This window comes from Pyxicephalus adspersus, chromosome 9 (assembly GCF_032062135.1).
Source record: "Pyxicephalus adspersus chromosome 9, UCB_Pads_2.0, whole genome shotgun sequence".
Classification (NCBI taxonomy): Eukaryota; Metazoa; Chordata; class Amphibia; order Anura; family Pyxicephalidae; genus Pyxicephalus; species Pyxicephalus adspersus.
The window spans coordinates 13,425,408-13,452,863 of NC_092866.1; the positions used below are offsets into that span (position 1 = coordinate 13,425,408).

The window sequence follows — 27,456 nt, forward strand, 5'->3', positions numbered from 1 at the left end:
CACGCCCCCTGACCTCCATTCCCCTCCCCATAGGCGGAGCTACACCATGGGGCGGTGCCGGAAGTGTGAGCGGACATGCTGAGTGCGAGGCTCCGGTGATATGATTGGTAGAGCGGTGAGCTGTGTGTCTGCCGGTGTCCGGGCTGTCCTTCCGGTGTCATCTTCGTTCTGCACCGCCATGATTCGGGGGATGAGCTCCGACAGCTCAGGTACCGCTCCCTGCACTGATATGTATGGAGCTTCTGTCCCTGCAGCCATCCATCGGTATCCGGTGTATCTGCACAGATGTATACGCTGCCTATTCACTGACACATTCACTGGTCTGCCTATTCACTGACACATTCACTGGTCTGCCTATTCACTGACACATTCACTGGTTTGCCTATTCACTGACACATTCACTGGTCTACCCTCTGCACTGTCACGTTAACAGCTCTGCCCCCCGCACAGTCACATTCAACGATCTGCTGCCCCCCGCACTGACACATTCACTGGTCTGCCTATTCACTGACACATTCACTGGTCTACCCCCCTGCACTGTCACGTTAACGGCTCTGCCCCCCGCACAGTCACATTCACCGGTCTGCTGCCCCCCGCACTGTCACATTCACCGGTCTGCTGCCCCCCGCACTGTCACATTCACCGGTCTGCTGCCCCCCGCACTGTCACATTCACCGGTCTGCCACCGGTCTGCTGCCCCCCGCACTGTCACATCCACCGGTCTGCTGCCCCCCACACTGTCACATCCACCGGTCTGCTGCCCCCCGCACTGTCACATTGCCAGGGGGCAGACCGGTGAATGTCACAGTGCCGGGGGCTGACCCCCGCACTGTGACATTCACCAGGCTGCGCCCCCCCCCCCCATATTCTCACATTCACTAGTGCCCTGATGCCTTCTCATTTACTGGTTTGCTTCCTCACCGACACTGGCGCATTTACCGGTCTGATGCATTCACAGTGACTGATCTGCACCAACCTATAGACATCTCCCTGCACTGATATTCACCTTTTCATTCACCTGTCAGTGTCTGATTATTTCCCCCCTTGTTTCCTGCAGGTCATCTTTTAAAGGACAAAGCCAAAAGCACGGTAAGTGCCCCCCCCCAGTCATTCACCCGATGTCAGTGTCATCATTCATTATGTCTGTGCCTCGTCTGTCTGCTGCCTTCAGGTATGGGGGGGGAGGGGGTCTCGGTGTGATTAGATCTTTGTATGATCTGCTGTCGGTTATCCTCGTTCAGCTCACCATAGGGAGGACGGTGTTATATCCGGTCTGTAATAATAATTGCTGCACAGTACCAAAAGGGCCCCGGCATTTTTTGTTCCAAGTATGTGGGTGCCATAGTCGGCCATCGCTGATTTCTTTTTTCTTAGATGGTCAGTAGAACGTGACGCTCGCCCATAGGACCAATATGGCAACTTATGTAAAGGAAGCCCCCGCCCCAGGGGCTCATCACTGAATCTCTTGTGACTCATTCAGCTTTCACTCCTTATTATTGGTGTAGAGATGTTTTTGTAATAATTTTTGTCTTTTTATTCTTCTTTCAGATCTGCATAGAAGGGAACATCGCAAGCGGAAAAACCAGCTGCCTCCAATACTTCTCCAACACAGCAAACCTCCAGGTATGGGTAGAAGGCTGGTGGGGTATCTTCCAACCCAGAACTTTGCCAGGTTTATATCGGGGCGAACGCAGCCGTAATCAATGTATTGTATTGAAGCTGATTTGGCGATCACAAGCGGCGATTATTTGATTGGAGCAATGGATCACCATAGTTGGAGTCTGTATAGCCATCCCTTATATACCAACTGCGATAATTTGATGTAAAAATGGCGGTCAGGTGTGTGACTCTAACAGTGCTGACGCCCTTTGTAGCTTGTGGTGTTCAGCGCTTTCAAAGCGGCCAACGTTTTCTGGTGATAGCGCTGATCACGCACAGTGCTGAACCCAGAAATTATTTAAACCGGGTTGGAAGAAATTGTAGGTGGGTGGCAGCCCCTGTATTGTGACCCAACTTTTCAGTAATCACCTAAAAACAGCCGGGAGGATACTAAAAAAATGCCGGGTGGTGCGCCCTGCTAAAAGGGGCTGGGGAGAACACTGACGCAGGTAATCTATAGTGGTCATCCAATCAGTGACACTCATATCGGTCGGTCACCCCTTTTATAAACAGTGCTGACATCAGTGATTTCTTGGCGATTACTAATATTTTTATACAGTATTTATAAAGGGCCGACATATTACGTAGCGCTACACATTAGAGCGATCAGCATGAGCTTTTATCAGTGAACCCCCAAAATCTTATACGCATGGCTGTATGAGAAATTGGAATGGTGCTGGCGAATCGGAACGGTTCTTGGTTCATTGTGTATTGTGGCTGTTTGTACATTGCTGCACTGTGCTCAAAGCTACATACACACCCTAAAAAAATATTTGAATAAGATCGTCATGGGTGGAAATCTGCCAAGTGTACAGCATTCTTCCAACGTCATTCAGAGATGAGTGAAGGACCACTAGACATTGGACCAGAGATGACTGCTGCCAGTGGCAAGGATGCAGCAGGGTGTCTCCCACTCCTCCTCCCCCTCCGTTGTCTATAGAATTGAACAGCGATGTGTGTACAGTTCTTGTTGCTGGAAAATGATTATGAAGCATTTTTTTTTTTTTAAAGCAGAACTAAATTAAAAATTAAAAAAAAAAAACTTGCTCGCTTTAACTTTCGCAGATCCCTCTGGAGCTTTCCTGGATTGTGTCCCGCTCCGTTCTGTAGTGCGCCTTCGTGCCATCTTCTTTTTTTCACCTTCTGCCTATGTCACCGGATCTCGCCAACCTCTCACCAACCTCGCTGTGGTGAGGTCAGATACTGTCCCGTGCCTTTTGTTTTTTACATTTCAATATTTTTGATTGAAAATAATGCAAATGACACACAGTTGAAGTAAACAAGTTTAACCATGAGACTATTTATACTAATATCCAAATATAAATAAACAGGAAAATGAAATAAAAAATAAATAGGGGAACGATTGGAGTAAAAGGGGAGAGAAAGAAGGGAGAATCAGTCCTCATTATGGTGCAATCAGAGCCTGTGCCAATTTTTTATTTTTTTTTTCCTTTTTTGCAGGTATTACCAGAGCCTGTGGATAAATGGAGAAATATCCACAGTCATAATCCACTGGTAAGTAACTTTTAAGAACGCTTAAAAGAGGAATTCTACTTTCCATTAATCTAACATATAATATTGTTTGTTTTATCTGTGTGAATCTGCTGTAATTTTTTTAACCCTTTAAATTCAAATTTGTCTTTCTGTATCCTGTCTGTCTGCATAGTGCCCCAGGTGTATATTTTCTACTGTATGTGACCTAGATACTGCTTTTCTGTGCAGAACTTGCAAACCAATTATAGGCATCTCCTGCATTGGTGAATATCTAAGGTTTTTCATGCCTGGAGGGATGCTGTGGCTGTTCCACACTGGGGATGCTAAGGTGGGGGATAATGTGGACAGTAACTTTGCTGTGTTTATAACTGACCTGCAAGGATAGCAGAGTCTTGTGGTAAATAGTACATGTGAGGAATGTTTTCTTTATATTGGTGATATATTCATATATGCGTTAGTAAGAGATTAAGTGTGAACTACCCCCACAGATTGGATGTCTCTTTAAAAAACTGGTTAAAGCATACAGCCCCTGTGCCTTCTAAAAAGAAAGTAGTTTCTGCTTCCCTCCTGCTGATCTGCTGTATTGCAGAGGTACAGCTACCTGAAACATTTTGTAGTATCTGGCATACTTCTGAAACCCCTGTTGCACTCAATGGTTCCTCCCGATGATTCCTTTTTACTACAGGGCATAGGGGCTAGCAGACCAAACCATTTAGTGCAGCAGGGGACAAGCCATTTACCACTTCCAGAAAAGGGCCGGATTCTGAACACACTTCAGGCAGAAAAGGAAAGGGAAGTAGGGTCTCATTTACAGTGGGCACATTGGTTTTCATTTATTTTTTATTTTTTTTTTAGCAACAAAAAAAATTCTATCATAGAGAATTTTATAGATTGTCAATGCTGACCTCTCTTTACTATGTTAGTTCCCTGGCTGTTAAGCTGATGCTTTGGGATCAATGCTTTAAGTAACTAAGTTTGCATAAAGATGCTCTGGTTACAACCTGCTCATTCCAGAGCTTTAACTCAAATGTTTTAAAGCTAGGTTACTAGTGCAAAATGAGCAGCAGACACTTCCCAAATCGGCATGTCTTGGGTCCTAAAGCTGACCATGCACTGTTGGGTTTTACATCTATGGGATCTGTTAGATAAAATTACCCAACTCCATAGTGTGAGCAGTTTTCTTTGTGATTTATATAGAATTCAGAGCTGAGGTAGACTTTTTGCACTACCAAGTAGTTGGTGAACCTTGATTTTGTTACTTAATCCATGCAAGGCCAAGTGACAGGTTCTCTTTAAAATTCACCAGTGAGCAATCAGGTTGTATTGACAGCATTTTTTCTTATCAATTTCTTACCTTCAGGGCTTAATGTACCAGGACCCTTCAAGATGGGGACTTACATTGCAGACCTATGTGCAGCTCACTATGCTGGAGTGCCATACAAGCCCAACGGTAAGTTTATTTTAGAAAAAAACTTATTGTATCTGAAATGGCCACATATTGATTCTTAGAAAAACTACCACTATTTTGCAAAAAAAAAGAAAAATTATTTTTTGTCCATGATACGATCTAAAACTTGTGTGCATGGATATTGTGCTGAAGGATGGACTTGACTGATCTATCCAGGGCAAGCTGCATGGGGTTTGTCTGGCTCCTTTAGGTGGGTTTTATTTTATTTTAGTATAAATGAGGGTACAGTGCACTTGGCAGCCCCATAACATGAAGGCATATTCCTTCTCACAGTTGGTGAACCTAAAAGACGAACTCCAGGCTCTTGTTAATTGATCCATGCAGTGTGGTCTTCCCTGCAATGTTATGTTAAATTCTTACTTGGCTGTTGGAGGGGTATAAGTACAAATACTTAACAGCATTCCTTGCTCCTCATTTGTATGCAATATGTCCTCTAAATCCACTAGAACTCCACCTGGCCAGTCACAGTTGTCTTATGTCATCACATACCAAAGGGCAGTGGGGGACCATTCACATTCCGTAGTGACTGACAGCAGAGGAAAGCACCTGCTGCTGGGGAAGCGAGGAATAGGGCGACAACTTGTTCTTCTTTCTTCCTTGAAAAACAAACATTTAACCCATGCAATGCAGCAGGAGGAGGACCCCACTGCATAGGCAAATTCAATTATGCTTTAAATGTAAAATAATGCTCTTTTATATCTATAATACCCCGATACTCTACATTGTACACATGGAGGCATGGAGAGTCCTCAGCTCTGTGTAAACTTTATTTGGATCAACTTTGTGTATGGACAGGGCTACTTTATTTGCTCCCCAGCATTGAACATAGCTGTCTCTGTCCCTGTATGGCAGATGACTTCTCACTTTTGTCTATTTGACGGTTATCAGACAGAACAAGAAGGAGATGCAAGGTCATGTTTAATGCCCACCATTTGTAGCTCCCCACTGCTTCCTAATATAAATCAGTTTTCGCATTCCTTAAATCCTGCACTATTTGACATCACAGGGTGCTGTTAACCTAGGCTGGTGTAGTTTCCTGTCCTCCAGGCATTTTTTTAAATGACCCGGGCTTTCAGGAAGTTAGTTGGTTGCCAATGGGTAGCACGTAACCTGGAAAAAGACCAACTTGGTTGCCTTCAATGTCTGTTCCTTTCCAGACTGGATAAGAGTCTGCAGGCGGCAGCAGCAGGTCATTTTATCGCAGCCATACCGCATAGCTTCTGTTCTTTTTAGAAATCTCTATTTGGACTTTGTTTGCACTTAAAACATTACTAAACTCCACTTTACTGTTCTTGTTTTGTCGCAGGGTCTGCCATCTTCTCCTTTCTTCTCTTCCTATTTGTTATATTCACCTATCGTAATTGGCCAGGGATAACGTAACTCCCGCACAGGCTCTTATTCAGTCCAAGCAACTGCAGGGGAAGTTGGGATTACTGGGTGTCCTGCAGTTTTGGCTTACCTGTCTGATGGCTCTGTGGATTTTTAAGAATACTTTTGTAGAAGGCACATTTCATGTCCCTTTCTGCAGAAAAGCCCTGCCTCATAGCAGATTTTTAAAGTGAACTTGAGTTCTGCTTTAATAAATCTGTCTGAATGTCTTACAGGTTTAGAAAGGAGCATCTCCGTATGATATATATATATATACATACAGAGGTTTTAGGTTCTTATCTTCTGGGTGTATCATAGTTTTGTTTTTGTTTTTTTTCTGTTTTACATACATTTCACTAACAGGCAGGTTCTGTTATTCTTGACATATACTTGTCCTATACAAAAAAAAAAAAAAAAGTGTGTGTGTATATATATATATATATATATATATTTAATTTTCTTTTTTTTTTTCAAGGGGAAACAGTGTGCAATAGATTGTGAGATCCATAACAATACAAATTACAATATTAAATAATAAACTGGTGGATCATTGTCCAGGCAATAGGCATACCACATAGTCTGAGCAAAAGTAGAAACAATTCTTGTTCTAGTCCTTAGGGCTGCATAGCAATATAAGACTCCAATGCCCCTTTAACACGAGATTCCTTTGTCATAGAGGCTTCAATCCTGTCTATCTGGAATATATACAATTTTTATTATTGTGGGTATTGTTTCCTCACCAAATGCAATTGGCTGCTGGTTGTTAGGAGGCCCTCCGCTCTTTATAACCTATTACTATAGAAAAAATTTCATAATTGACTTCTGCTCTTTACCTCCCACCCGGGTCATTCAGCCAAAGAAAGGTCAATGTTAATCAAATATTGTCCAAGACTCCCCCAGTTTATAATGGATTGTTGTTAGATTCAAAGATTTTATTTAATCTTATGTATTAAAAATGTCAACTATTGTGTGGCCAGCTGTAGCTGTATCCCCAAAGGCACTCGGTGGAAGTGGTGCCAATTCACTGATGCTCATATCTGTGTTATTTCCTGCAGGTTGCTCCCGTTAAAATGATGGAGAGATCCATTTACAGCGCAAAGTACATCTTTGTAGAAAATCTGCACAAAAGGTAAAGTATCATAACATTATTATAACTTTGTCCTTTTACTCGAAGCTGACCTGTATTGTTAATGTAAGATTATGAGAAAAAAGAAAAAAAGATACACTTGGAAGATAAAAGTTTCCTTTCTTCCGGAATCAATATTTTTCTCCCTGGCACGGTTTGGGTATTTGGTCATGTGATCTCACATCATAGCTATGGCTGCTTGAAGGAGTAATAGATTGTCTGGCTGTTCTTTCGTCTATTTTGCTATAATCACATGACCATACATTTGCACCATTTAGGGTAGAAATTGGTGATCAAGGGGTGAGGTGAGTATCTGTACACTGTGTGTGCTTGTTTTTTTTTTTTTTTTTTGCACATTAACCATGTGCAGGTTTTAGTAAAGTGTTTGCATGACAAAGGTATTCGGAGCGGTCCTGAATTTTGATGGATCAGGATATCTTGTTCAGCGCTACGTAATATGTTGGTGCTATATAAATGTCTAAAATAACGTTGCTTCCCCACAGCTTCTTCCTTCTGTGCAGCTGGTGTGAAATGCACTGTGCTTCAGGGTATAGAGCAGCGGTTGCCAACTGGTGGCCTGGGGCGTACCAGAGCCACAGACCATGTCCCCCATATGGACACAACCTGCCCACTCTCCCATGGCAGACTCAGCGTGGAGGGTGGGTTGTGTGTCAGACCTGCGACAAGAGAGTGGGCAGGTTCTGGCATCATGAGGTCACTATGGGGGGAAGTTTCTTCCCCTTTAAGTGACACACGGCTTCCTGCGCAGTCCAGATTCCGTGCATTAGTGGTCCATAGGTCTGAACAGGTTGACTCCCACTGGTATAGAGAACATGTGGCCCCCAAGCTTAGTCACATGATATAAGGGTGACAGCACCACTCCTTCTAGGCTCCTGAGTATTTCGGTGGAAGCTATGATGGATAAAGGAGCAGCATGAGGGTTCGGGCTCTGGAGTGGTGATTATCAGAAGTTCCAAGGACAAGTTGAAGTGACAGTCAATTTAAAGCATAATTGTTCAGTTGATAAAATTCAGCTCATTTTATGTACTTGCTTTTACAGTAAATCAGTTACATGTAGTCACTATTTGTTTTCTTTATATTCTTCAATGTGATTAAAACTAATGTAAAGTAAATATCACACGTTGTCTTTATTTTAAAGTCAGAAGTTGACATCTCAAGTCTACTCCTCACTATTTCTGCACAGTAATTTACTTCTATGCTGTGAGTAGCTTTTATAAGGTGTTCTCGTCCTATGTAGTACAATACACTGCTGCATTATGCTATGTGCACACGAGCAATCAATTTTTGTTGCTGGAAACAATCTTTTGCAACATAAAAGTGACAGATGGACGAGTTTTGTACACACCGTTTTGTTCTATGGAGAGGGAAGGGGGAAGAATGAGCAAGTGGCACCCCACTGTGCTCTTCTACATTGACTTGTGGAGCGGGAGTTCACCGTCGGTCAAATATGGATCTATGAACTACATTGAGCGATCACTGTACAGAATTTCGTCCACGATGAGCTTGACCATGCGTATCATCTGATGTGTGAACATAGCTTTAGTTAGAGAGGCTCCTCCTACTACTGGAATATATGGCCTTGTATAGCCGTATTCCCATTTGCAGAAGAAGAAGCTGACAAGTAAGCAAGCAATGCAGGGTTTTCTTACAACAAAAACCCAGTCTGCAACACCAATTCTTAAAAGCTATTTGTTTTTTTTTCTTTTTAGTGTTGGAGTACAACTTATGACATGACAGTTTAAACAAGTACCAAATCCATTTTCTATGTGATGCCCCCCCCCCATACCATTTAATAACCATGGAAGTGCTGTCAATGCAGAAAGCGGGGTCCAGGTTCTGATTGGGATGTTACGTGTCTGTGAAGGAGCAGTGACAAAGCTGATTGTCTTTTTCCCTGCAATATCTTCTCATCCCACCATAGTCACAGACATAGCCCATATGAGCCTGCTCTGAATTCAGGAGCAGTGCAGCATTGTTTCCACCCATCACGGGAAGCTACATTAGTGCAGATGTAATTACAATTAAGTTCTGCAGTGCTTATTCTTTTTAATTAGGACGTCATAAACCGTATTTAATCCTCCCCCTTGCTTTGAGGTCTGAAAAATTCTATATTTGCTTAAGAAAATACATAAAAGAATGAATTTTTTTTTAGTTTTCTCCAAACACTGAAGCAATGCCGAGCATTTGATGAAGTCCCCAGCAGAGGGCGCTCTGTGGATATGAATTTCATGGGCTGTGTAAAACATTCGCCTTGTTTTTATTTTAATATACTCTTTTTGTTATTCTTAGAAATCAGGAATTTCTATATTTTAAACTCTTCTGCATCCAGTTCTAGCCTGAGAAGTGATTACAATGCCTATACCACTTTCTGATCGACATCTATTCTCAAACCAGCAAACCTTTCGGACCTCACGGACCACTAATAAACCTCACGCACCATTAATAACATTTTTCAAAAAAGATAAATACATTTGTAAAATAACGATCTTCCTAATGGTGCTTACAAGGACAGTGGAGGCTCTGATTCATTGATCAGCTCACAGTTAAGTGAAGTACTATTGTTACTATTATCATTAGTTACATTATCTTTGGTATTACTAAAGAAATGCAAAATACTTGTTTGCTTTTTCTCTTTCATTATGGGTATTTTTCATTAGAATCTAAGACCAATTAAGAAATGATTGTTATCAAAGTCAAACTATTTTCTGCCATTAAATATAACAGTTAAAGAAAATACACAGGTAAGGTCATACTTACCTAAAAGAGCATCTGAGAAATAAACAAATAAAATAAAACAATAGGATGAGAATCGGTATTGGTGGAGCGGGGTGACTGTTGTAATGGTGGAAACAATACTGAAGCGTACGGCTCGGCAACGGCTGCCTCATACAACTTAATACTACACTGACGTCACACTGCGCCTCCCTTGTTTTTCCTTCTCTAGTACAGTTTGTGAATTTAGTGCAATATAAAGCCGAAAATTGTCATTCAGAATATAAAAATTTATTAGCATAATATTTTTGTTTCATTAATAATAAAACATAACATTTGCAAATAATGTGCTTGAGGTGAGGACCACTAACATTTTCTCACCGACCACCGTTTGGCGACCGCTGTTCTAGCAGGACCACAATAAAATGCTATCTGCTAACTCTTCGGTTACAGCACTGAATCTGTTTAATACCCTGTGCAGTGTTTTTTTTGCAAAAGAATGGCATATGTGGATGTCAAGCAGAATTCAGACAGGAGGCTTCCTTGGAAAATGTTTGATCGGCTGGGCCTGGATAACATAACCCTTGTGTATGTGCATTTCTTTTACATTGTCCTATTACCCAAGATATGTTTTGATAACGGAGACTGTTGATCCAGGGAACATCCGATTGTCTCATAAAATTAGAAAGGAATTATTTTTTTTGCCTTTGGGATATGTTTATTTTACTAGTGGTTGAACTTGATGGACTTATCTTTTTTCAAACTGACTATATATGCTGGGCCGGCACTGATCAAAGGGCATGTGTGATGGCGAGAGGAACAGCACAAGTCTGGTTAGGAACAGAGCAACTTTTGTAGTTCTCTGTGGACCAGCCATCACAACCTTAATAGGGATAGAGAAAGAAGTTATAACTTCCCACAGTTTATTTTTTTGTCTTTTCCTATGAGCCAGTTGATTAATATTTAATTATTGCTGCCCATAATAGGACTGTAAACGTATGGAAGCCATAGAGAATGGGGGACACTCATAGAAGTAAAAAGGCTTTTGCACAGAACATTGTTCAGAACAGCACTGCACGTAACGGAATGGTTTGTTTTGACAGTCATATCTCTTTACTTGGAGGTAAAGGGTTACTTTTTTATTTCTGCCTTTCCAGTTATTAATAACAACTGTTTCGGTATGTGCGCTGTAACCTTTAGATGGGAAATTCCGGCCGTCCTCATCATAGTTTCTGTAAACATACAGAGAGTTCTGCCTTGGCTAGATAGGCTACCATCTGGCTGCACAAAGGTGGACCGGATCAGGGAACCTGTTAGCTAATACTTACATATTTTGGCTTGATTTATTTCCAAAAAGTAATTAGTGAACAGAAATTACATATATTCTCTGCAGAATGAGGTTTTATGAAACTAAATGTCTGGACAGGATCCATATTAGATAGAAAGCATTTTGCTTTTGCTGAATAGGGGCAAAAAGTTTATATAAATAGTTGCACTCTTATACAAGTGCAGCACTTTTTTAAAATAAACCAGTGATTAAAGAGACCCTGTCACTATCTAGTACTTGTTTAACTGTGGGGAATGTGTTTTGGGCACACACAAAAACCTCACCCGTAATGTGTCCCCCAAGAAATATCAGTATTGTAAAGGAAAACTAACACATTCAACATTTTTGGAAAGTGTGAGCCTTCTCAGTGGTATACAATGCCTCCTCCCCCAACAGAAAAAACACTTGGTGACCAGTAAAATCCACTGCATAGTCAGCAACAATAGCGGGCTTGGTATTCAGCAGATTTTGCAACGATCATTGAAAAGGAGGCTTGCTGTAGAATTACAAAATGGAAATCTTTGCTGATCAGGGGCATGTCAGTGGAGTGGGCATGGTATTTTTAAGGTTTTCCTGCTTTGCCCTCTGTACCTTTTAGTACATTCTGTGCTTTACAAAGTCAAACCATCTGTTTGAACACATATTGCCTTACGCCTTATTCTCGCCAACTGCGGGAGATCAGTGGTTTTGCTTGATGCCTCACTCTTCCTGCGCTCCCAACTCTTCATTTCTTATGTAGAAGCTGCACTCCATAGGAACTTACCATGAGATATGGTTCACCCTATAGGAATGAATAGAACTGGGGCATGTGGGTAGGAATGTTCTACTAGGCAGGCCAGCATGATGACAACTACTGGAATAGGAGAGGAAGGCAAATATGTAACCAGGTGGGCTGCACTTGCAAAGGGTGGGGGTAATTATTCAATTAGGGACAACTTGCATATTTTCATTTAAAGAGCACAATTATTGGCAGGGTGTATAGTAAAATAAATATTAGGACATTTCCCGGCGTTTTTATAAGTACAGAAAAATATTATACACCTTCCTCTTTAACATGACAACACATCTATAAACTCTTTAAAGGTGGTATCAGCCCTGCTTATGTTATGTCTGATGGAATATAAAAAAAACTTCTCCTAATCTACCTTTTCCTTCTACACCTTCATAACTTCTCCTTTTGCACAATAAGTGATCAGCTCCTGGGAAAATCAACAGGAATTTGTTGCACTTAACAAACTGATATAGCAAAATGCTTATAATAGTATATTTAACAGGCCAAGGTAGGCAAATAGGAGAAGTTCATTTTTAAAGTTTCTATACATATTACATTATACTATATTATAATATACATATTAGGACAAAACCCCTTTCCCCTTCTCTTTTGGGTGGTGGCTGCATTTGTTTTTTATTTTAAAGTTTCCTGGTAATCTTGCCAGTAAGACAATTCCTATACTGTGTCCGTGGAAGATCATTGTTGTGACTCTAGGCTGCTCTCCTGACTACAAAACTCTGTCTCCTCCATACCATAGAAAAGGAAACGTTTTGTAGCCAGAGATGGTTAAAAATAATGTAACTGAGAGCACAGGAAAATATCAGGCCACAAGATTTTTGGTTGAATCAACATTTTTTTTACTTGTCAATCAAAACTTTCATTTGTATATTAAATATACCGGAAGGGGCAAAGAGAAGTTTTTTAGGGTTTAAAGTAGTATTGGTTATTTTGGGTAATTAGATGTTGCAGAATTTTAATAGTCTAGAATATCAGTTAAATTAAATTGAGACTTTTTTCTTTCAGTGTATTATGACAAGTGTAATAATTATGACTTCCCTTTTATGTAGCTGGAAAATGTATTGGTTAGCCACCTGCTGAGTTCTTTGCAACAATGAGGCGCTAACACTATTCGCATAAAGTGTGTCCTGATTAATAGGTACTTGGATATATTCTTGCTGCATAACTAAAGCCCAGCACAAGCCTTTCACTCTCCCTACCGCTTTGATTTTCCCTGGCAGCGTTGGGTAATGAGCTTTTTTTCCAAGAATGAGTGGCATTCATGTAATGTGTGCTCAGTATTGAAGTACTATGAGCCCAGCAAAGTGATGAAGCACCCTCGGATTATTTTTTTCCCAACCAGAGTTCCTCCAGAGGTTGCTTAGGGGTTCCTTGAGCAAATTGTGGCTCTTAAGTTAGTGCATTAGTAATCTTTTTGGCTATCTATAAAGGTGACATTCTTCCCAATGGCCAGCAATGTAAAAGGCATTCTTCCCACTGACCACCACACTAATATACTGTGAGCTGTGGATATAGAAATTGCAGCAGTGGTTCCCTGAAGACCTGAAAGTTACCGGTAATTCAAGGGTTTCCGTATGTTCAAAGGTTGAGAAACACTGCTATAGAGAGAGTGTAAATAACAGACTGGGCTCACAAGAAATGGGCAGAATGGCATGAAAGACCTTCTGCCAGAGTAGGAATGCCAGCATAGAGGAAGACAAAAATGGCACTGGGGCATGGATAAGTAATTAATGGTTTTCTTTCTTTCTTTTAATACGGGGCTTAGGGAGGTATGTAAATAAAATGTAATATGTAAAATAGGCTGAAATATAAAACTGGTATAAACAAATATATGTCAAGCCTTACATACGGCTTGACAACAGTGACAGGTGATACTATAAAACTCCCTGTATCTTGTAAATATGTACATGTAATAGTGGCCATAAAATTATTCCTCTCCCTACGGTTTACATGGTAATGCCTAATATTTGTCTTACAGTTGTTGTTTATGTACCCATATGTGTTATATGTGTGCATTTGTGAATGTTAATATTAATAAAAAGGATTTATATAGCGCCAACATATTACGCAGCTCTGTACATTAAATAGGGGTTTACAAATGACAGACAGATACGGACAGTGACACAGGGGGAGGAGAGGACCCAGCCCCAAAGAGCTTACAATCTAGGAGATGAGGGTATGTATCACACAATTATTTTTTTTATTTTGTGCTCACTTGGTTTTTGTTTTACTTTGCATATGCCATCACATTTTGTCAACCCTTTGTGATAACAAGAAGGACGAGTGAAAAGAACTCGTTATGGTGACATCAGGGGTCTCTTGGACTTCTAATGCCTCCTTTGCATTCAGCTCAAACATATTAGGTACAGATTGTACTCCGCCAGTTGTTTTCATGAGCGGGATCCAGGAACTCTGAACCTGCAAGTGCTCAGAGATTAACATGTCCAGGTTTATTGATTACAGGGGAGATCAAGAAATGGATGTTTCTTCTCTCCTCTCTGCTCCTCATCCATATCAGTAACAAGGAGATCCAGATTCTAATCCTTCCTTAGTTCAATAGAAACAAAGCATGTGCATGTGTGTCCAAAACTTTTAATACAAGACATACTTGCTTTAAGAAGTAGACTATTGCGTATTGTGTCCTGCTAAGCCTACCTCCCCTGTACTGGTAATCCCAAATCTCCTTCCTTTGCTTTTCTGAGTCCCCCAGATAGAATGAATTAGGCTGCTGCGGTGATATATTGTCTGTCAGTCCTCAGCACTGATAACATGGCCTTTTTGGTTAAATGTAATCCCTGGTCTCATTGAGGCTTCTCAGACTGTGACATCTCCATTAACTTGTCTGCCCTGTGTGTATTCTGCAGTGGGAAGATGCCTGAAGTGGATTATGTGGTTTTAACGGAGTGGTTTAACTGGATCACAAAGAACATTGACCTCTCTGTAGACCTCATAGGTAAGCCCTGAGATTCTCTGCTTTATATATTTCTATGTGTGCAAATGTGATTGCTGCTTGTGGGTTTAATTGTCTCAATCCCTTTGAGCAGGAAATCCTTTGTAAAGCCTGCATAGTTCAGCGAGGTTGTAAAAGAAACCTCTGTAAACAGGTCAACGTTTCTTGGATCCAATGGTGGAGTGGAAATAATCACCCCCATTAAGAATCTTGTCGTAACGTCCTCAATAATATTTAAATATACAGTATTGTATAGGTTTAAAAAAAAAAAATCTTTACCATTCTATCTTTAAAATGCCGGGGCCAAGGTAATGGTATTGGCCTGCTGCAGGCAAGAAGAAGCATTTTCTCAATCTCATCGTCCTCACAGATCAGACTGCGACATTGTAACTAGTAAGGTGAGAAGTTGCAGCAGGGGTGATCTAGGTCAGACACTTGACAATTCACCCCAAAAAAAATGCATGGCGCAAGGATTCCAGGTTACTGATCCTTAAAGCCAAAACAAATGTCTGTCCAGAACTCCTGATGTGCATGCTTGGTCTAAGTCTAGGAAAGCTCAGCACTGATGACCTCCTTATTTGTTTATGCCTATTATAACTTTCCCTAAATGCAAAGTCCTGCATTAAGTAATGACCTTCTACTTATCTGTGTTACCCAGTCTGCTTGGTATACCAACATTACCTGTGAAATATACAGCCTGTGTAGAGGCTTTAGAGAAAATGGAATACTGTATATACTTGAGTATGAGTCAATCCGAGTATAACCCGAGGTACCTATTTTTACCTTGGAAAACAGGAAAAATTGATTGACTCGAGTATAAGCCAAGGGTGGGAAATGCTGCAGCTACTGGCAAGTTTCAATATTCAAAATAAATACCAATAATATTGCATAATATGGCCATTAAAGCCGTAATATGGTAAACATCATATATCATAATGAGAATTTATTGGTTGGGCAGGTATACTACTTACCCTACCGAACCACTAAATTCTCTTTAACCTCCCTGGTGGAGTGATTCTGTCCGGAAAAAGTGGCTGAAAGCAGTACTGCATTCAGCCACTGTAGCCCACTTAGCTTTCTAATTCTCTCCATATTTCCATGCAAAAAGCGATACAATTTTTTGCATGTAAATTTATTTATATTTCTTTGTATTGGACTCAATCCAGCTATTTTATATTAAATCCAATACAAAATTATTTGAATTTACTGCCTCTGCTCACGCCCGCCCGCACCGACGCATGCACTGACGTCACTGGGAAACCCTGGAGATCATCTCTGCATTCTGCGGCTGAAGACAGAAAAAAGAAGAAGTGTCCGAAGGAGCTGCGGGGACCAGCAGGACGCCGGGGGATGACAACGGAACAAGGTAAGTGAGTCTTTTTAATGTTGTATACTAGATTTGGCGCTGGAGTTACACCGGCATGTAGCTGCCATAACTCCGGCGTACCCCCGCCGGATTTTGCGGCCAGCGTTTTCCCGCCGCAGCCTGATGACATTGTAATCAGGGGATGGAAACCGCTGGACGCGTCTGCTGGATCGGGTGCTTTTCTGCATCTGACTGGAGTATAGAGGGTGACTTTTTCAGCACATTTTGGGTTCTGAAAAAGTTGGTTTATATTACAGTATATATGGTGGGTAAGCAAATCTTGGAGTGTGTTCAACAATCATCCATCAGTCGAATCTGAGAGAAGATTTCAGCAGGCCCTGGAGGCATGGAGACCCATCGAAGTATTGGCAGATGTCATACCACCTGTCAGTCTCAGCCATGCACGTCAGTAGAAGAGCAGCAACGCTAAGGAAAGCAGAGAGCAGATGACTCTCTCTCTCTCTCTCTGTCTCTCTCTCAGATCCTTGTTCTTGTGGTTTGAGTCTATCTGTAAAGACTTATCACAGATTTGTAGAGACCAAGTAGGTTTAGTGCGTTAAAATGTATTGTATAGGTGCTTTTTTATTTATGGTAAAATACAGTGTAGCGATATGGAATCACACAGGTAAACTCACTTTTGCTGAATGTTACCACTCACCACATACTGTGGAGTATAATGGAGAATTGGTGGGGATATTGGCTTTCTCTTATGAATTGGCAGCTCTCTTTGAAGAACCTTTCATAACCAGAAAAGGCCTTACTTGTCCCCTCCTATGAAATACTTTTCACTTTGTTTTAATTCCTTGCTTTTATATAAAAGTCCAGCCAACCCATTCATTGGTACCCCATCTACCCACTGACCACCAGTCCAGTGAGAATTTCTTGTTTGAGCATTCTTAGTGGACCTGTGGACCACAGTGCTGTAACGGGGGCTGAACAAAACAGCTCTGTCTCCACTAATATTGCAGTTGCTTACCCAGTACCAGCTCATCCCTTTTTATATGCTAAAATCCTAGCTTTCCAGCATATAATTTTAGCCTTGTTAATGCTTCCATAGCAAAATGGATTTCAGACCCTGGTACCATGTTGTGCCAGTTCTTTTAAATAGAACCAGCACACATAAAAAAGAGGACAGGGTCTCTTTAAGCAATGATTAGCTGTAGACCTGTCCTAGCAGATTGCTGCTGCTACTGCCAGTAAAGAATATTGATTTGGTGTTTCCTGTGCAGCTGGGGTAGCAGTCTACTGGGAGGATCCCTGGCAGTAAATACATACTCCATGCTCATTGCCGTAGGATGTGACAGCTCACCGCTCTAAATAATTAATAAGGCACGTGTGTTTTCTTCTCACAGTGTATCTGCGCACATCCCCGGAAACCTGTTATCAAAGGTTAAAAATGAGGTGCAGAGAAGAGGAACGAGTGATACCACTGGTAAGGTCATATGATTGGTAAAGGTTTCTGTTACCTTGTCTTCCTAAAGGCAGCAGAGTACAATGACTTTTTTGCTCTATTCTAGTGAATAGGCAGAGAAAAAAATGGTGTTCTGCTGCTTACACAAAATACTTATCAGCAGCTATAACCTCCATTTCAATAAAGTAGATATATTGTGTTAAATCAGAACTATCTTACAGGTAAGGATTCCAAAATCACATAGAATCCGTAAAAAGCAGAGTCTTACATTTGAGTAAGGCTGAGTACACATGTTCAATAATTGTTGTTGGAAAGGATCTTTCTTGATCCTTCCCAATGACAAAAGACTTAATAAGCACTTGATATACAGCGCCGTTCTGCTCTACCGAGAGGGGAGGAAGGAGAACAAGCGAGCGGCTCTTTCCCTTTCACTTCCATTACGATCGTTCGTGGATCTGCCAGGACGGAGCTATGAATGACGAGTGTTGTAAACAAGCCAGATTCTTAACCGATATCAGCCCTGAGGCAAACGAGAATCATTTGACGTGTGTATGTAGCCTGAGCCTGACTGAACAATGCAAAATCTAGAAACAATAATGGGGTCAATCAGATAGGGTAGAAAGAACAATAGGTATTGGGTTACATTTTCTCCCAGCATCCCTGCATTACATTGTCTACGTGAGGAGGCAGAACTCAGTAGTCAGAGGGTACAGGTAACCCATACAGGAGGTAGGAGAGATACTGTTGTGGCTGACTGCCTTTTAAAAATGTTTTTTGCCTCGCCATAATTCAGATTTACAAAGTTTACTACTTTCTGAGACACCTATTTACTTGACAGTCCATGGTCTGCGCCCTCCCCGCCCGTCCCTCTCAAATCTATTGAATGGACACCAATGATTTTTTGATTCTTTTTTTGACTATCTGTAAGGGTCACATTCTTCCCACTGGCCACTACACTATTATACTGTGAGCTGTGGATTTAGTAACTATAGGGGGGGATCCCTGAAAGTTATTTTAAGGGTTTTCCATGTAAAAAGGTTGGGAAAGGCTTGTCTGCACCAATATTTCTCAATTTTTGCAACCCCCAAATAATTGAAAAATCTTATGGAACCCCAGCTAAAATTCATCAGTGGTTTGTGAAAGCATGCCCTCTGACAGACGCCTAAAAGGATTATTGGTGTCGTGCTGCTGGCTGTGCCATATGGCGTTGGATCCAGAACTATCCGGGCACCATCAAATGAATGGGTTAGTCATCCGCAGCTCATGGAATCCCTAGCAACTTCTGGGAGAACTCTAGGATTGCAGAAATCCCTGGTTAAGAATAGCTGGTCCAAAATAATGATTGGAAACCAATCACTGATCCCTTTGGAATATTCTGGAAATCAAATTATTAGCCACAATTTCTTCCCATTTGACATCAGTTCCTGAGCTCCTAAATGCTCTTTAGCTGAATGGGCACAGATTTCTACAGCCCTATAGGATGTTAGAAAGTCCATTAAAAAGAGTAGGGCCTAATATAGCTGCTTAAAGTGGCCGAATCCATAATGCCTGTGGTTTTGGGATAGGAAGTTGAATCGCTTATAGGGGTGATGATCAGGTGGGTATAGGCTTTTGATCATAGTACTAGTTGGTTTATTGCATGATTCATCTCCCCTGCTTTTGCTACTATTAGATTTACAAATCTTCTAAAGTTTGATATTTAAGGTACAGAGAAAATCATTCTTTGTTAGGACATTGAATAAATTCAGCAGCAGACTGTTAAAGATTCTTGGTTATCCCTTGATTATTACCGCAGTGGTTAATGGTTCACTCATCACAAAGAGCATTGCCCTAACTGAATAGGGTCAGACACTCTATAGAGAAGAGTAATAGAGCAGGTAGCTTAGTAAATGCAATTACAGCAACAGAGTGACATTTGCTGTGGCAGTTTATAAGGAAATGGCAAGCGAGAAGATAATGAGGATCAGCTGAAAACTTGTTGAGGGGTCAGCACAGACTTTGGTCACCTAGATGAACAATAGAATATCAAGGGAAGAGAAGCCTTGTCATTCCACTTGTTATTGAATATGGATATGAACAGCGTAGCTCCTGATTATGTGTGCTAAGGACAAAAACATGATATTTATTTTGCAGGAATATCTAGAAGCCATTCACAGTCTGTATGAAGATTGGCTCATTAAACAGACCTCTTTTCCTGTACCTGCTCCGGTCCTCGTAAGTATATTAGACACAAACCTCTTTATTGCTCCAGTTACTGATTGATGTGAGGTCTCTCCATTTTTTCAGCGCAAGAGAAAACAGGGCTTTAAAGGGTTTTTCTTCAACATACATTGCATACAGATACTACTACATCAGGGATTCTCAGGCTTTTTCAGCTAAAAGAAAATCACAGTTACTGTTGTTTTTATGCAATAAGATTATGGAATATGGAGGTAGAAATACTGACAATGTTACACACATGTCATCTGATACAAGTTTATTTTTACACTTTAATGTCAGGTTCATTTATTCAGACAAACCTGTTCTTCTTCCTGAAGTCGGGTCTTCTGCCTTCTTGATTGGCTGGATACCCATCTTCCTTTGACAGATGGACAGGGGTCAGGCAGGTGAGTATTTTCTGTTGCAGCGGAGATCACCTGTCACTTTCTGCAATAAAGACCTGCCTGATTTTCGAAATGCAACTTCAGTTCCGATATACAGACCCTTGCAGTAGGGACCGCTCCAGTGTGTCAGTTAGAGGAACATATTTATACGTGTGAGTTTTCCCTAACATTGCTCAAACATGGTTAGGGAAATGATTGTTCAGGACGGATTTTCCCAACCAGTCGGTATTTTTTTCTATGAAAACAGCTCACGTCTCCAATAGCACAAACATGCAGGGTCAAGAAATACAGACTTGCATCCTAGGGCTTTGTTCAGACTGGCAGTGAGCTTGGGTTGCAGTTACCACTTCCCAATGCCAGTTAACCACTGCCTTGAGGGAGATGCTACAAGTAGCTGCAACCCTCGGAGACCCCAGAGAGAATGAAAAATTACATGGGAAAATAAGTATGCATAACAATGTAAATTTAATATCCCGACGCGTTTCACTCAAAAGAGCTTCCTCATGGAATTGCTTGAGATTGTGAATTGCTAAGACAAGAATGTATAAGATTGGTCATAGGATGTATATTATTTTTAGGTAGGTATGACGAGTTTGCTCAGAGTGTTAGAAAGATTCTCCTCTTCTCATTTTTTTTTTTCTGGAGGCTGATGCTCTGCTCTGTGACACTATACACCAACAATTTAATATAGCATTGAAAAATAACCCCTAATATAGCACTGAAAAATAAAAAAAAATGAGAAGAAGAGAATCTTTCTAACACTCTGAGCAAACTCGTCATACCTACCTAAAAATAATATACATCCTATGACCAATCCTTTACTTTCTTGTCTCAGCAATTCACAATCTCAAGAAATCCCCTGAGGAAGCTCTTTTGAGCGAAATGTGTCGGGTTATGAGATTTACATACAATTATTTTGTTATGCATACTTATTATCCCATGTGATTTTCCTAACATGGGTAATATTCATTCCAGTAAACATAGGATTCTAATGTTTAGCCAGGGCATTAGCATAGTTGATCTGTTAAGCCTAGGGCCACATTTTTTATTAAATAGGTTTTTGCACATTAACAACCATGTGGGTTTGAGTCTGTATTGGCTATGTAATGCTAGCTGGAGCTCGGTAAGAGTAATTCTTCCTTATTAGGTTTGGTTGTATATACACTTTAATATACTAAACAAATATCTGTGTTTCTGCTGGACATTTTCCCCTTGTTTGTTCCTTGAACTGTTGTCACCAAGAAGATCCTAATATCATAATCACATATACCAGTAAAAACCAAATATGGGTTTTTATTCTTCCCCACACACTTTAAATTTGTTGGCACCCAAAACCTATTTATCATCTGTCTATGACAAAGCAAGTGGTTCACTTATATATTGCCCTCCCCATCTGCACACCATTCCTACACTTCCACATGGTTCTTTTGTTTTGCTTCTTGGGGTGAAGTAGTGATATTTCCATGTATGGGCAGCATGTGACAACATTGGTTGTTTTCATTGGCTGCTCAGGCACTTTCTGCTGTCATATGGGGCTAGTGAGGGTGCGGTATATTCTCCATGTCAAGACTTTTTTCATATCTGATATGGATTGTTTTTGCACCCGACTCAATTTGGATTCTCTTTTTGTAGGTGATCGATGCGGACAAAAACCTGGAAGAGATGATTCGGCACTATGAAGAGAACCGTGGCAAAATCTTAGGTGCCTGACACAATAATATCATCAACTGGAACATTCCGAAGATCAAGACGTTTTTAGTGATGTGAAGGCCATTTAGTGCACTAAAGTCATATTTCTGTAAATTTATTTCACAAGTTGGCAGCCTGCATGGCATACATGCAATATTTTTATGAAAAAAAAAATGTTGGGTCAACATGAAGGAGCCAACAAATTAGAGGGGAATTTGCTTAAGTGGACCAACGTGGCTATAGAGCAGCCATTATCAACCTTTTTAAAATGGGGGGAACCTTGAAATAGTTTCCATGTTTCAGGGAACCCCTGCCAATATTATATATGCCTGATTTATGGTACGTTAGCCTGGTGATCAGTGGGAAGAATGCCATTGTTACAGACACCCAATGGATCATCAGTCTCAGTGGTACCTGAGCTGAGAGGAACAAACTGCTCTTTGCTCATGGGGCCCCTAGCACTTTCTGAAGGAACCTTGGTTAGGAAACCCTGCTATAGGGTATATAGGATAAAGAGAACCTGTCACCTGTGTATTTGTAATAATTTTAATATTTACTAAACCCTAGCAATCAAAAAATTGCTGTATAACAATGACAAGACATGTCAAGGTACATGAAACTCAGGGTCGTTCACACTTCTTCAGTGTTTATTTTCAAAGGCACGGACCGCCAACCCATATATGCTTCAGCCCATTACAATACATAGTAATGTAATACGGTATAGGAAACAGGGCAGAAAATGTAACGGTATAACAACACTCACACCTGTCCTTGAACTCCAGGTTCTTACAAATGCCCATTGCTGACAGGTTCTCTAAATAGGTCATCCTAATATTCAATTTGTATAGAATGAGGTAAGTGGCAAAGAATGCAGGCTTTGTGAACATGCAGCTGGATTGTGCAGACTCTTGGTGGTCGCTCCTGAGCTTAGGTTCCTCACGGTTCTGCGTAGGTATTTGGGTGCTGCACAGGGCATTATAGGATTCACCCAAATATATTTTTTTTTCCAAAATAACTAAAGAGATCTCATTAATAAAGATCCACACAATCCAAGTTGCATATCACACAGTTCCTTTTGCTGTCTTCTCTTAAAGCTATACTGGATCTAATTTATTTAGTAGACGTGTTTATATTTATTCTATGCATTTCTTCTTTTTGTAATCATTTATGAGCAAGGTCATGTTGGTATGTTATATTATTATGTATTTTTTTTAGTTTTATATTTGTTTTTCTTGTTCAGTTTGATTTTCTTTCTTTAATGCACTAAAATAAGAAATTGCTTTTTGACATAGAAGCTGCTCTTTGCTTATCTTAGTGGGATTCTTTTTTGGCTTCTGACCATTAAAGAAACCACTGGCTGATGACTTTCTTGCTGCTGTATGACCTGGCAGAAGAGATCTGTGATCATGGATTTCTTTGCTTCTTGAAAAAAATGAGGTTCAGAGAAAACCTGGATTCCACTTGCGGATCCTTCTTTTTACAATCGTTACCCAAAAAATCGTATCTGTTCTTTCTGATCTATTTTCACTTTAGTGAGGCTTTACATTCACTTGTTGAATGGCTTAACATTCCAAACTTGTGTCACCATGTCTGATGAGTGTACCTTAGTGACCAATATTGGCCCTGGATAGGGGGTTGGTGGGGATCAATCAGGAAAATTGGACAAAGAGACTAATAGAGGCACAAAAGATGATCTTGTAGCTGATGAATGTCATAGGAAGCATCTTGTGTGTATCATTGGACAGGCCATTTAAAAATAGATTATATTCACCCAATCATTCATCCATCGAGGTTCCTTTTTCTGTTGTCACTTGCAGGCCCAGCGTGTCAAGTGCCTCCCTATCTTTCATGGGCTCGGAGAAGAATACTATAGAGATGCTAGTGGAGTTGCCAGTGGAGTTTTCTCTCCAAAAAAAAGGGAACAAAAGTCGTCCAACATGTTTTTTTTTTTGCATTTGATGCAAATATAACAAAAACAGATAAACGGGGAAAAAGGTAAAAACTACATTCCGGACTGCTGAGAAAGCAACTTTCCTTAATTGCCTTAAGGTTTTATTCTTATAACCACAAAAATTAGTTGTTGAGGTGCCTGAGTGACCGATAAGAGACATGGACAGGCAATGGTGGTTGGTTGAGATCAGGTATGACGTTGGGAACTACCTTAACAGAAACTAAGAGGGGCACAGATGATCTTCTGGCTAATAAAGTACATAGATTTCATCAGGTGGGTGTCATGGGGTAGGTTGTTTCGAAATTGAGCAAACTTGCCAGGTCACTTAGTGTTCTCCCAGCCCCTTTAAGGTGGCCGCACCACTCTGAATTTTTCAGTAATCGGAAGTTGTGTCACAATACAGGGGCTGCCACCCACCTACAGCTTTTTCCTACTTAGCGTAAAAGAAATTCTTGTGAGAATACTGCTTATCCATTTCTGTCACTCTCCGGGTTTAATGATGCTGAATTATTCCCTTATATTAATGGTGTCAGCCTTGCTTCCCCTTTCCTGAAGAATGCTACAGAGATCTGTGCTAAGGATCTCTGGAGAAGGAGTTGAAGCCTTTCCAGGCTTTCCAAGGTGAAATTCAATCGTTAAGACGTTATGGTACATTTAACATGGATTTAGTGAAAACATTAAAAATCACATTCCAGGCAGCTGGTCCTGACAGCAAACTCATATGCTCATAACGCACTTGCTGATTGGTCAGTTGTCTTAATGCTCATTCATTGGCGTTTGAATGCAGGCTTTGGTTTATTGATTTGGTGCTTTTTATGTCGTTCTATAAGTTTGTACCATGAGTGTACAGGACAGCTGTTAGAAACAAATCTACAGCGTGTTGGATATAGTGCAAAGTGTTCCATGACTCCATTTGATATTTATTCTTTGCAAGTCCAGCACTTTTAATTTGTTGTTTACAAGTAAAATTATTTATATCTTATGCGTGAGTACAATCACATTTTTAATTAAGGCTTCCAAAATTGTTACACTATTTGAAACATCTTAAAAGCCCACCTTCACTCCAAACTTAGTTTTTGAGAAGACGGGGAAGGGTCAGAACAATGCGGCTTTTTAGTCATTGTGCATGCTTAAGTAGAGTGACAGAACGTATTACTTTGTTACAGTGGGTGAGTCTTTCAAGCTATTACATGTCATAGCGTTATCAATACAACTTCTTATTCCGGTTTTAAAAGAACAGAAAGTGAGAGGTCCTATTTGGATCAGGGACCTTTATTAAAAGCTTAGCAGAAGTTCCAATTCTTCTCTATCTAGCATGACAAAAACGTGAACAGAATTGTGCTTTTGTTTCAAGAAAATTAAACGCTCTTGGTGTTTAATTTTGGTAAATGTCAAAAGCCGAAATGTAATGTTGTGATGTTTCCTAAATATTTTGGCTAATGGAGGACTGAAAACTGGCAAACAAGTGGTATGACCCTTCCCATCACCAGCAGGCTTCAGCATTTTGCTTGTAGTCAATGAAGAAAGATTTCTTGGTTCTGCTAGTTTCAGTATTCAGCCGTAGTGATGTTGCCCAGCACACTTTGGATGCCTTATTTATTTATAAATCCGGTGTCCCTCAGTGGGGTGGCATCTTTGGGAGAAAAAAAAGGTACAGGAAAGATTTTTGTATATCTTTTTGTCTAAATCTGTCAAGGGACGCAGGTTCTACCTCTTTGTACTCATTAAATCCTCCTCTTAGACAGCAGTATAACCCATTTGTTCATGAATCCTGTGTCCTTCAATGGATGCTACGGAGTACTAAATCCCTCCTTTGATACACAATATAATATACCTATTAAAGTGTCAAAAGGTAAAATGGTTTTGTTATCTGTAACATCCAATCATGTTTATCCCTTTATTCTCTATACTGGAAGAATGAACAATACCACTTCCTTCAGAAACATTAATACATTAGGCTGTAAAATACATAACAGAGAAAGGGCTAAATGCCACTGGGGCAGTAATAAACTTGAAAGGTGTTGAATTGTCTGACTGATCTCAGAGTAGCATTAGATGATCTCGGTCCTCAAAAGTTTTATATAACCTTAGAGTTGAAGAAACTTTTTTTTTTTCCTCTGCTCGGTGAACTGCATCCTTCCTTTCTGATTTCATGGCCCTTGAATACAGTTGTGTACTCACCCCTGACTTGAATGAATACAGAAGACACTTGAAAATATTAACCACAAAACACCTTGGCTGCACAAGGTCAATGTAAATTCAACTGCAAAAAGATGACCAATAAGAGCAATGGATTGCCTAGTATAAGCACCCTGCTTTGGGTGCACTTGTCATCTCCAGGTATTAGGGTAACATTTAGAGGGTAAAAACTTTTAAAGCAAAATGAAACTCATTTGTATGGGTGGGCTTATGCCATATTCAGCAAGTGTGTAGTGTATACTTGCTTATTACGGCACAGACTTACCTGTTTGCAGGCACTCTGCAGCAAAGGCAGGTCCGGGAAGCTGTCATTGCTTTGTTGGTCACATGAAGCTGCTGTTTTTGCTGCCAGTGCAAAAGTTTTTGGGTCCCCAGCCATTGAACAGCCACTGATGATTGAACTTGTGCATAGAGTTACACTATCCCCAGCAGCTTTCTCAATTTGCATTGGTGGACATGTATAGAGCTGAGCTCCCCATTGCATGATATATGTGTTGTGGAGTGTAGGGATAAAACATAAATCTACCAGGACCAGGGCTTTTGTATTATTGGCGGAGACTTTGGCCGTCTCTTTTGCCAAAAACCTCTTTGTGACTTTCAGTTTAGGCTCACTTTGGGCCAACTGCCCCCCAAATATATACCACATAGTAATAATGACCTCCACTGTCTGGCCAGTTATTGTATGGCTTTTCTGAAGCATTTTCACTGAAATAGGAAGCCGAGGTACTCTGTACACAGATATTTCTCCATAGACTTCAATGAAGAGGTGTCCCCATCAGTGGGCTTGCAGGACATCCAATGTATAAGGCCCAATGGAGAAAAGCTGCTTATGTGCATTATGCTGTGGCTCATAAACAGGAAAGGTTATTACACCACAGTTAGTGTAGGGGGTATCGGCCTTATCTGGGGCCTTCCTTGCTGCTAGTTATCCACTTCCTGCCCTGGGGTGACAATGCTCACTTGCTGTACTGTGTCCATGAAGGAACATTGTCACCTCAGGCTACTCTCCTGGTTTGGACTATACACCCACCTCCTATCTGTACCTATAATACATGGAGGTTGGGTTTTTTTTCCGGTCACAGAAAAGATCTGGAAAGGCAGGAACCATTCTTTAAGATTTCTTAGATCAACATATATTTATCTGTTAAAGAAATGTACTTAGCTGTCACATTTCTGGTCTGGTAAGATGCAATGTTACTTTTTTTGTTGTTGTTGTTGGGCATAGATATCCTTTGCAGTGCTCCATAGGAGTAGATCCGATGATCATTTTAAATAAAAGTTTGCAATATGATCTAAAATGAAATAAAATTATTGTTTACTTA

General features: G+C 40.6%; 1 protein-coding gene across 1 annotated transcript; it reads left to right on the top strand.

The window, feature by feature from the left end:
• The first annotated feature begins 45 nt into the window (after nt 1–45).
• Nucleotides 46–27,456, top strand: TK2 (thymidine kinase 2). The gene is made up of 10 exons (XM_072422673.1): nt 46–209; nt 1,058–1,089; nt 1,549–1,623; nt 3,121–3,174; nt 4,514–4,603; nt 7,045–7,118; nt 14,830–14,918; nt 17,634–17,713; nt 19,826–19,906; nt 21,928–27,456. Exons 1-10 carry the CDS (start codon nt 101–103, stop codon nt 22,003–22,005), a joined length of 762 nt encoding a protein of 253 aa, XP_072278774.1. The 5' UTR covers nt 46–100; the 3' UTR covers nt 22,006–27,456.

Bases quoted from the DNA above. Each gene is read 5' to 3' on its own strand.
- TK2 (XM_072422673.1), top strand. From the start codon at position 101: ATGATTGGTAGAGCGGTGAGCTGTGTGTCTGCCGGTGTCCGGGCTGTC. The intron at 1,624-3,120 runs GTATGGGTAGAA...CCTTTTTTGCAG, and splicing joins CCAACACAGCAAACCTCCAG to GTATTACCAGAGCCTGTGGA. The intron at 7,119-14,829 runs GTAAAGTATCAT...TGTATTCTGCAG, and splicing joins GTAGAAAATCTGCACAAAAG to TGGGAAGATGCCTGAAGTGG.